The 12,417-nt window shown below is 36.1% G+C and overlaps 1 protein-coding gene across 1 annotated transcript; it reads right to left on the reverse strand.

The window, feature by feature from the left end:
- Positions 1–3,472: 3,472 nt before the first annotated feature.
- On the reverse strand, positions 3,473–11,851 carry LOC145980058 (dynein light chain roadblock-type 2-like). The gene is made up of 4 exons (XM_083113046.1): positions 11,755–11,851; positions 7,171–7,249; positions 6,596–6,763; positions 3,473–5,390 (listed from the first exon to the last, which is right to left on the reverse strand). Exons 1-4 carry the CDS (start codon positions 11,755–11,757, stop codon positions 5,350–5,352), a joined length of 291 nt encoding a protein of 96 aa, XP_082969172.1. The 5' UTR covers positions 11,758–11,851; the 3' UTR covers positions 3,473–5,349.
- Between the last annotated feature and the right edge of the window lie 566 nt (positions 11,852–12,417).

The raw sequence follows: 12,417 nt of genomic DNA on the forward strand, positions 1-12,417 counted from the left end.
TATTGTATCCATATTTGCATAAGTTTCCTTCATGGTGGAAGAATAGGCAAGGGGTACTGATGGGTACATATTCCCATTATGCAACAATACTACTTTCAAACTATTCTTAGATGAATCTAAAAATAGTCTCCACTCGTTTGGGTTGTGACTCCTTCCAAGTTTTTGCAGAAGGCCTTCTACATCATTGCAGTAAGTTAACTCATTACTAACAGAAAAAAAATGTGTCAGTGACTGTTGGCGTTTCCGATATGACACCTTAACACCATCTTGTAATAAATTTCACCCTCGGACACGAGAACCTAATAATTCCGCTTGAACTTTAGAAAGGTTGAGGTCTCTGACTAGATTATTTAGTTCGGATTGGGAAATAAAGTGAGGTATATTTGGATCTGGAAAATTTGGAATGGTGTTTGAATATGAGGGTCCAGGTTCGTCATCTGGAGAAGCACTGCTTGGTTCTGTTTCATCCACTGTCCATTCTTTAGGAGGCTTAGGAATTGGTATAAAATCATGACTCATAGGTTTATTGACTGGAGGAACATCAGGATAAAATATAGAATGTTTTGATTTTGAACTATATCCCACTATGTTTGTTAAACAGAAGTAACAATCTGTAGTATGATCATTCTGTCCATTAAGCCAACCACGTATAGCTCGCGAACAATTACAACAAATTTTACCTGGTGCCCAGCTTCTTCCCTCGTCTATTTTACTTCCAAAATACAACTCATATGCTTTTTTCAGTATAGAAGTGATAGTATTTCTCTGTGACTTCGGAGTAAATTCCCCGCAAACATAACAAAACAAGTTCGGGTTATTCACACATTTGCGTGACATGGCGAACTCGTTAATTGAGTTATAATATATTTCTTTAAAAAAACAATTATGAATGCTCTGATCGTTTTGTTAAAATACAACTTACACTTCACTTCACTATACACAATATTACATTCACAATTTCATATACACAAACATAAAATACGGCTACTCGCGAACGCTACTTGCGAAGTTATCGGAAAGGAACTTAAGACTCGACTAACCCACAAAAGAACAAATTTTAACAGAGAAACAGGAAATTACTCTACTGACAGATGTTTCCTCCACGAAATATTAAGTGCCAGTCATAAACACACAAGGTTGATAAATGGTTCTGATCCATTTGCTAGGAACCAAACGTTAAGCCATATGCGGAGCAGGGTGCGCAGACCTGAAACCATAAAACTATAAAATGTGGGTGTTCTGCAAAAAATTTAGGTGATACAGGAAAACGGATGCGATATTCGTTATCAGCACATCTGAATACATAAAGATCACTTAGTTTTATTTAAAGGAGTATTTCATTGTTTATCAGTGTTATCATGGTTATGCATGTAATGTAGAGGGTGAACATGGAACCTCCGGGTTTTCGATGCAATGTTAAAAATCAGAAAATAAAGTTATGACAATCAAGTCTTTTGTATTTGGAATCATATAGGCTCAAGTTGTTTTGTTTTTTTTAGTTCGCACGCATCATGATAATGGCATCTTCTCAAGAGAAAGCACATACTGTGGTATAGTTTGCGGAGCCAAAGCAAGTTTGTGATGTTTTCGTCCGCAGCTCACGTAAGTCGACCAGGCTGCTTCAGGCTGAAACTTTAAAAGATCATTGGATCGGGTGAGGGGGCCCTACCCCTGGCCACCATGTAGCCCAGATGTCACTCCTCTGGGGTTATGTTAAGGATGCAGTTGCTGCCATTGATAACATCCCTGACGACATGCTGCAAGAAGTGGAATACCATTTTTCTTGAGTTGGTGTTTTAAGTCCACTTTATGCACAGTAAGGCTAATCGGGACTGGACCTACAGTTTAAAGTGGGATCCGAACCACTTGTGCCTCCACCGGGTATCGAACCCGGGACCCCTTGATTACAAGGTAATGAAGCTACCACTGTGCCATCAGGGAGGCCCGCATGAAGTGGAATACCAGCTGTACATTCTTTGTGTCACTAAAAGTGCTTACACAGAAGTGTGGTAATTTTTTGTAAGAAACTTTTTGGGTTGCTCTTTGCAGTAAAATTACCAAAAAATGTGCAGGTCTGTTCGTTTTAATTTCCCATCACTTTAAAATCTCAGAGGTTCATGGTGTACACCCTGTATAACATTTTTTGAAGTATGCGTGCATGAACTTCGACACGAATATTCAGAAGATATCTATAAGATGTCTTCTTGATATTTATGTGCTGCATGGGTGATACCCAGGTAAATAGTTTGTTACAAATAATGATCCATAATGCAATGAAAACCAAAGTGCTGCACAGGTTAACATGCTTCAAGAAGCATGATTTGACAGTGTTTTCTTTACTGACTTCTCAAATTTTGCAAGTGACATACATAGAGGAAATACCAATGTTCTTATTTCTTATTAAATTGCGTGATACATAAACTCAATTGAATAACCAACAGCATTCAAAATCTGAGACTATCATATACGAGGCGCATCCAGAAAGTAAGTTCCGAAAGTGCCCCAAGATGGCACAAGTGGTCAGAGCGGGACGCGCTTACGCAGGAGTGGAGGAGGAACACGTAGCCATAACCTGGCACGAGCGCAGTTGTGTGGAGTCAGTGGTGAGAGAATTGTGGTACGGTAAACATGGCTGCACGCATACAATCTCCCGCCGAGTGCGAGGTACGTGCGGTAATCAGGTTTCTCCATGCTAAGATCCACCGGTAGTCGTGTGAAGTGTATGGACCGAATATCATGAGTGAAGGAATGGTCAGACGATGGTGCAGAAAATTCACAGCAGGCTGCACCAACGTGCACGATGAACACCGTAGTGTCCGACCGTCCATGGTGATGCCTGAATTGGTGGAAAGTGTGCAGCAAGCAATGCTGTAGAACCGGCAGTTCACAATGTCCGAACTCTCATGTCAGTTTCCTCAGATCTCCCATTCCCCGCTGCATGAGAGTTGCAGATGGGTGTGACATCCTGGTTCCAGTCCTTGGCGGCAGACTTCTCTGACACATGCATACAAAAACTGGTGCCGCGTTACGACAAATGCCTCAACAAGGATGGTGCATATGTTGAAAAGTAGGTTATGTATCACTAACTCCACAGTAATAAAATCATTGTCTTCTGACGTTCGTCTTTCATTTTACAGTCCATTGGAACTTACTTTCTGGATGCGCCTCATATAATTAGCCTTTGTTAAATAGGATGTTTTCTGAATATAATAGTACATCTTTTAACACTGCTTTTTATTATAATTTGGACATAGATCATAGTAAAATGTAAGCACATGCTTGTGTTCCTATGTTGTACGTATTTGAATTTTCGTTTGTTAATATATATACTAGTCAATCCAGTGGGAAAAGGGTTCACATCTCACACATATCATTTAGATCTACAAACACATATAAATAACATGGTTAATAAATAAATTACTTTATTTTAATTATTTAATTGTACTTGTAAAAATTAATAACAAAGGCAATAAAATTTTTATGGCTAAATTTTCAATTGTAAATACTCTATAACAAAGCAAATATATATCCATAAAATAGTACAGTGTCATCATGTAAATATGTTACATTAGTGTGCTATTGTTGGTGTTTAAATATAAAAACTGATTAATTCATTCATTTTTATGCAATAGATGTAATATATTATAAATAAATAATCACATTTATAGTTTGAAAAGGAAGCAACAATTATGATGCAAAAACTAAAGTTTCACATTGTATATGCAGTGGAGGCACTTTAAACTGTAAGCCCAGTCCTGATTAGCCTACCTGTACATAAAGTGAACTTAAAAACACTTTCAAACAAATTCATATTGCATATGGTGCACTTTCTTGATGCCAAGTTTCCATATCTACTACATTTTATTCTTTTAAATGTGTTTGTATATTGTAATTACCATTTTCCCCATTCATTCACAATTCAATGCAGAAAAATATTTTGTAAGTGTCATTATATAACTTGAGGCTGAAGAATCCATACATTAATATTAAAACTAAAAATGTTTGAAGTGGAATTGATTAATTGGTATCTAAAGCAAAAATATCTATAAATCTTGTAATATCTTTCCAGTTACTCTGGCACACATACAAAAATGATTCTTTAAATCTCCATAATTTGATTTCGCACAGTGTTATAGGCAATATAATATTGCAAAATTAATTAATAAACTATAAAACATACTCTGGTATATTCATATATGACCATTATCTATATTTCTTCCATTGATCCAACCAATCGATATTTTATTTTGAAGTATGAAAAAAAACTGTGCAGGTACGGCAGGAACACATGCACCCCCCCCCCCCTTGCTTACTCCTACAGTTCTGCTCTTTTCATTACTATTATTTCTATCTTGATGAATATAGGTACTGACAGTGAAGTACTATAAGGGTACACATATCTTACATTTGCGTATAGTTCATGTACAAAATCTGGACAGACACTTTCCAACAACTGAAATGCAGTATAATTTTATTTCACTTCTGTACACCAGTTGCTAAGTCCACAGTCATAACCTTGTTCAGTGCTCAAAGTGGGAAATCTTGGGTGTGGGGTAGAGTATGCAGGATGTATTTCAGAGGGGGCTGAAATTGTAAAACTGGATATTACATATCTGCATTCTGAGGAAGGGGGGCAACATTTACCATTTTTAACTTTTGTTTTAGAAATTGCTCAAAGACAAAAAGGATCATTGGGGATCATTTTAAGGTGAATGGGATTGTATTTACCACATTGGTTCTCCCAACTTTTTTCTGCTTTTGTTTGAAAATTTTGAAATTCTCAAAATTTCGAAAGGGGCTCTAGTATCTGGGAGGATACTTGTTAGGTTCAGCATAGAGACAATGAAGCAGGTCGGGGAATTTTTTATACATATTTTCTTCAGCACTGGTCATATATATTACATAATCTATGCATAGGTGAAGAATATCATTTTGTACACAAACATGCACATTGCTGTGTACTTTTTAATAAATACTTTTCTCAAAATATGACTACTTTCTCTATGGCAAAAAATACTGCATGAACATCTGTTAAAATACATTACTTTGGGATATGAATATACCATTGAAGTTATTAACTATAAGTTTACAATTTCATAGTAAATTATTGATATCAAAATCAGTACCATTTTACATTTTTTCGTACATCTTAATATGCAACATTTCTTCAACCAGATTTGTCTTGACATGTACTGAATACATCACCACAATACCTCAAGTTAAAATACAAATTAATCTCGTGCATGTGATGCTTGGGTCTTGTGTTGCAGAAAATCATTAGTGGAGGCGTAAAGAAGTCAAGTGCACGTTGCCAATTTGCGGACAAGTTATCTTGTTCAGGAAACACCTTCAGTCACTGTTTTGAACAACTATCAGTATAAATTCCTTATCTGCAAAATAATGATATATTTACATTAGTCATGCAGTTACAGTTAAAATTTAATCAAGAGAAAAGGCTTTTGGCGTTGTTGAAATTTCAACTGTAAACGCGTAGAGGGAGAATGGGCCCTGCATTGCCAAAGTATGCAGTGTTTTTCAACACATCGTCACCTTTATTCAGTGCCAAATGTTTGTGTCATTGTGAAGGGGCAAAAGCCAAGGCATATTAAACACTGTTGATTTTTGACAATAAAGCAAGGGAGGGAAGTTATACATACGACACCATGAGGCACTTGGGTACAAGTAAAAGAGAAACAAGAGGAGAAAACAAATGACTATCCACTTTCATCTTGGTCAAACTGTAACATTCAGTTCAGAAGTAAGACAAAAGTATATTTGTATACATCAAAGAGTAACAGTTCAAATCTGAATATCCTATGAATACCAAATGTATAATTTTTCATTGTTTGGAAGACTTGAAGGACATTTACTTTTAAAATTCTGATTGTCAACATATTATTTAGGCAGAGTGTTTGTACATCAGCTTTTTCCTTCAGAAGATGACAAAAGACTAGATCAGATATGTAGATAAATGTATCAAAACTTGCTTATGCCGTTGTATGATTAAATAAGCACAGTGCCAATAATTGTACACAAACAATAAAATATAAATGTGATAAGCAGCATTAAATAATTAAATCTAAACAAACAAGGATATCAGTTTGATTTATTCTTGTCATGGCAAATTCTCAGGTGATCCAAGATAGATTATAGTCTCACCAAAAATACATGTAAATTGTGTTTAATTGCATCAATATGTTATGAAGGTTTTTACCTCGGTTTGATACACGGTAATAAAAGGTAAAGTTCCCTGTGATTATAGCACCATGCCATGAAGGCATATTTTAAGGGATGTGGGAGTAGGGACCCACACATTCATTCTCGATCTCTGACATTTTGGATGTGATGTGATCAGCACCATGATCCAGCCACCCATTGATTTGAGGCTGGGTGAGCACCGGAGTCACTTTATGTGGGGACAAAGGCAGAAAAATTCTGACCTTAGATCAACCACCTCCAGAATTTAACTCCGGTCTCTTGTTTGGCAGTCAGACAACCTACCGACTAGCCTGCTGCAGCTCCCTGATAGATTTATGAATTAAGTTACTTAGTACATAAAAGCACATGCAAAATTACAAATTATTAAGTCACTAACCTGGTGCTATCATAATTTCATGCTTTTTTGAGCGAACACGAAGGAACGTAAGGTCATTTGAGGGATCGAGGTCACGCACAACACTTCTGGCTTTGTCAGAAAGTTGGCTGATCAGCCCAGCATACTGAACAGTTGTGGTGTTGTCCATTGTGGTTTTAATTGGGATTCCTGGAAATTGAGAGAAAACTAAATGAATATACAATTCGTGAGCCACCCTGTATTTTAGTGCAGACTATGAAGATTTAAATATGATATTAATTATTGGTCTATTTACTAGCATACATCTTACATTATTATTATTATTATTATTTTTTGAGAATGCTGGTAACATATCACTTCAGTTTCCTGGAACTTTCCTTTCATTTAAGAAGACCATTGTTATGCAACATACAATTCCAATTAGCACACGAATCACATCATTTGTATCTTGTTTTAACTTTAGAGCTGCGGATTTTCCTTGATACCTATCAATTTCTAACTTAACCAGAATCAGGATAAACAATATACTGATATTTTATTGCATCTATCTGTAGTGTCACACATTTAACATTATAATGATAATTTTGATTAATTACCTTCGGAATTAACAACAATAACACCAGTGACTCCTTTATGGGATTGAATTCTCTTCAACGTCTCTTCTATCTCAGATGCCTGAAAGAGAGAAATCAAATACAAATAATTCTAATATATTTCTTCGCCATATATAGGCCTAATATGAATCCATTTCATACCATTGCAAATGAAAATAACAATACAAAAGGGACATACCTGCTCCACAGTTAGGCTTGCCAACTTTCAAGAGCAAAATTCCAGGATATTTCTTTACAGACTTGCAACTCTTTAGATTAACGTGGTCTGAACAAGTGTTGTCGGGTTATCAGAACGTATGTATGCGCTCGAAACATTGGATGCTAACATCCAGTTAACCCTTAAACAGAAACACCGATCTGTGAGACCATTAGTGTTTTGTAGTTCTACAGTGTGGCAACACTGATTGAGCTGTGTCTCCCCCCTCCACAGTACCTTATTATCAACCACTTGCCTAAACTCTGCATATGTTACTCATCAGTTTGTGACTGTTTGTTAAGAGACTTATTGTTGTTGGTCTAACAGACTGGGTGTTTTGCATTACGTATTCAATGCCAAGGTTGAAAGTGATTTACATAATACATTTTCTTAGTTTTGTTCCCATGTAATTTTAGTTTTCAATAAGTTTGAGTTATTAATCATGGTTTTGCTCTTTTATTGTGTAAAAAACTTTAAAAAAATGTAATAACAAATATTAAAAAATAAGGTCTCTCAGACCGGATGTTTCTAATTATGAAGTAAGTATCACATGTGCAATATCAAATGAGTGAAAGTTGGAAGTGATTTACATAATACATTTTCTTAGTTTTGTTCCCATGTAATTTTAGTTTTCAATAACCTTGAGTTATTAATCATAATTTTGCCCGTTTATTGTCTAAAAAAAACTTTAAAAAATATAATAAGTTTTAAAAAATAAGGTCTCTCAGACCGGATGTTTCATTATGAAGTAAAGACCTATCCCAGATAGCATGTAAGTTAACTGCAAGTTACATTGACATTCGATTTAACTTGCAGTTAACTTACGTGCTATCTGGGATGTTTCTGTTTAAGGGTTAACCTGACTGATAACCTATGAACACTAGTTCAAATCATGCCGCCAGGAAAGAACTAACCTATTTTTAAAATGGTCGGGAAGACTAATGTCCTCTGAATATCAGCTGTTATCTGTTTGTGGTCTTGCTACTGTGAATGCAAAATTGAATCAACTTGATCAAAATAAACTAGCAACCACAATTTGTAAGTAAACAAAACAAAATAAACATACCTAAAATACTTGGTGGCAGTCTCTACATTCCACATCAAACTCACGTTTTCTCCATAACAAATGGAAAGAAATTTTCTATGCTACAGTGAACATGCAGTAATACTTTCTTTTCTCACAACACCAAACTGTTGTACTTCTCCTTGCTCCCACTTACTTAGGACTCCCTGATGGCGCAATGGTTGTAGCATCACCTTGTAATCAAGGGGTCCTGGGTTCGATACCCGGTGGAGGCACACAGTGGTTCGGATCCCACTTTAAACTGTACGTCCAGTTCCGATTAGCCTTACTGTGCATAAAGTGGACTTAAAACACCAAATTTATCAATCAATCAATACTCCCACTTACTTAAACAATGTCTCCCTCATTTTTCCGGCATCTTCAACATAATATTGTGAAGATTAATTGCTGATTTGCTACAACAAATTTCTTCACTCGGTAAATGCACACCAAAAGATAATGAAAAATATAACTATACCAAATCTTTTCATCCCGGGAGCTAGCAAAGTTTATCCGGAAGACCAAAGGACAGAGTCGATTCCGGGAGGATTGGTAAGCTAGTAATGATGTCAGAGAAAAATGAAATGGGAATCGCATAGATTTTCACATTACACACTACAGTAAATGCTACACAATAGAGCACTTAATCTACTTATTATTCTTTGCTGTGTGTTTGACGAGGGGGTCCTCCTTCAAGTTGTTACAGCAGTTTCAGCGCACACACCATAAAACCAACATGGATATAAATATTATAAAAACTACTTTATTGCTGCGAATAACATCCAAATTTAAAACATAATTTGAGTCTCTTGGCTGGGGGGGGGGGGCGCTAATAACCATTCATAATGAAATTAAATAGGTTTACAAAACAATATGTGCAAGCATAATATTATTCTTTATACAGTCATGGACAATTTTGGTTAAATTTTAGTATGCCCGAAACGTATTTCTTCAATTTTACAGGAGAAAGTACTTACCGAACTGACTTTCCATACACTTTTGAAAGTTAGTGGAAGTGTTTTTTCCCATCGCTTAATTTATTTCGCCGTTATATCATGTATTTTTGAAGTTTGATGTCTCTCCAATGCACGAAAGCTGTTGCCTCTATGTGAATCAAATGTTGCGTGCGTTCGATGATGTAACCCCCGGTCAGTGTTTCCAAACACACCGTTGTTTTCCAAGAAGATGACAATTTTAACTATGTTTGCCTAACCTAACCCTGCCATGCATTGTTCGTGGGGCTATTTATGAATGGTTTGTGGGGTTTCCGAACCTAGAAAAAAATACAAAATCAGTAACACGAAAGTAGGTATTTTTCGATGAAGAAGGTTGCAAAACTGCATAACCACTGATCATGGACAACGCTAGTCAAGATTTCTCCACCATATTGCGTGTAACTCAAGCAAAAACGAACAAACAAGAATTGATATGTCGAAAATTGAGATTACTTGCGTGAAAAAAACGAAATGACACCTTCAAGAATCCTTAGGAATGCAGAATACGTAAGTACCAATGTGAAAAAGAAGAGGTACTATTATCGTATGAGGGAAACACCTATGAATCATATATTTCGGACTTCTTTACATTGCTAATGTGTTATTTTCGAATGCTGAACATTTCTTAAGGTGAAATAATGCATTTCTAATTAAGATAATGTCTATTTCTTCTATTTACGAGTACTTACTGTTACTTGTTGTTTCGAATCTGTAACACATTATGGCCGTGATAGCGTACGTCGCAAACCACTAACGTTAGCCCCACAAACCATTGACGTTAGCCCCCAAAACCATTTTCTGTAAGGTTAGGTTAGGTTAAGTTAGGCAAACATAGTTAAAAAAAAATAAAAATACTCGACACGTCATGTTCTAGTGAAAACACGGTGAGGCTGAAACACTGGCTACGGGGTTGCATCTTAACACACGGAACATTGCACTCTCGTGCAGAAAGCAAATGGCGGGAGCAGAAACAGCGTGTCGGACAGAGATTTTCGCAGAAAACAACACGCATTCACATTAAAATGGATCAAATCTACATTCAGGAACTTCCACAACGCTAAAGAAAATGATTTCCGTAAGTACTTTCTCCTGTAAATTTGAAGGAATCCGTTTCCCTCATACGATAATGTTACCAAACAAGGGTAAAAGAAGAAAATAAAGGAATTTCAGACGTTTCGGGGATACTGAACTTTTAACCAATTTTGGTTTGGAACAAACCCATTTACTGTCAATGGAATCATTACAACGCAGAAGTGTCCGTTACTGTACGCGTGCAGAATTCTTCTTCTTCTTCTTTTTCTTGTCCCTGTCAACATTATCTTGTCGACTTTGGACATCGTTATTGTTTTTTATTTGTTTTAATGTTTTCTTCTAAAGTTGATAGTTAGTCTCACAAATTAATCGGAATCACAAATATATAACAATTATTATAAATATTTCACTTTTTTTGTCCATTTTGCTGTTTCTTAAAAATCACTTTATATTTCAATTCTACATTTTCGAGAATATGCATACAGCATCCATATCAATGAAGGGGATAAATCTGTTAAAATGGATGATAGTGATATTGGAAATGGAATTTTTAAACGTTGAAAACCTTTGTAGAGTATGATTTGTTGATCTGAATAGATTGGACATTCTAGAATTAAATGTTGAGCATCAGGGTTATTATTGCCACATTTACAATTTTCTTGAGTTTTAATTTTTATTTTTACTAAATGAGCTGGTGTACGTACGTGTCCTGTTCTTAATCTATTAATAAAAACTATGACTTGCCGTGGGAGTGTGTATGAATTGAACCAAGGGACTTTAGATTTAAATTCTGCAATCCATCTATATGTGTTGCCCACAAACTTAAATTGATCCTTGCACCATTCATTCCATTGTTCCATAATTTTGATTTTTACTCGTGGTAATAAATCAGTATACATTAACCTATTGAAACTTATGAGTTGTAAGTCTCTGGCCTGTTTAGCGTATATGTCCACTCTATCATTTCCTACATTAATATTATGTGCTTTGACATAACTGAATTGTATGTCAATGTTTCTTTTGCAAGCAAATTGAATTTGTTGAATAATTAAAATAATAAGATATGATTGGTGGCATAATTTGGGATAGGATGTAGATAATGCTTGAAGAACACTCAGAGAATCTGTAAGGAGAAGAAGTCAATGAATACTTAGTAGATGCGAAATACTTCATATGGATGTGCACAGTGCATAAAAACCTATGGCATAATAATTAAATTATTCAAATCGCTTCAGCTACCATATATTATATATAAGTATCGCTTTACACAGAAACATTACCATTGCGTTTTACTTTCTACACTTCTTCGACAACCAAGAATTGCCACAACTTTTACCACAGGTCCACCTCAGTTGTTATGTTATGGTTGCTAGGCAGATGACGTCACCAGTGATGATGACATGGGGTGCATCTATTTTGTCCAACAGCTATGCAACTTTTCCAATGCTATGCTTGATTCTGGATCTATGCTCTAGATGTGTGCCCACAGGTGTTGAGACCTGCCAGGTAGATTAAATTGATTAGAACAGGAACTTTTTTTTTCCCAATCTCGGATTGAATCGAACTAGAATCTAGAATGATATCGGGATGGCAGTTTCTAGCGGACGTGACGTGTTCTCATTTTTCAACTGATATCAGCAGTAACATCTCAACTCTTCGGTCTTACGATCCCACATCCAACCTTCCTTCCAATCCAACGCATCAACCGACTATGAGTTGTAGGGTTGTGCGGGATCCCTAAAAGTCGGGACTGGGATCGGGAAAAAACTTTCCCGCCCCGATTCCGACCGGTAAATGACTTCCCGACCAGTCGGGAAATACCGAATGATCATTTTAAAAAGTTGTTAATTCTCGTAGTTTTCTGCATTGCAAGTGCCCCGACCAAAAAAATCTGTCCCGCACACCCCTGTTGGGTCAGTATGGACAAAACTTCTTATGACTCT

This window comes from Lepisma saccharinum, chromosome 27 (genome assembly GCF_977018435.1).
Source record: "Lepisma saccharinum chromosome 27, izLepSacc3.1, whole genome shotgun sequence".
Classification (NCBI taxonomy): domain Eukaryota; kingdom Metazoa; phylum Arthropoda; class Insecta; order Zygentoma; family Lepismatidae; genus Lepisma; species Lepisma saccharinum.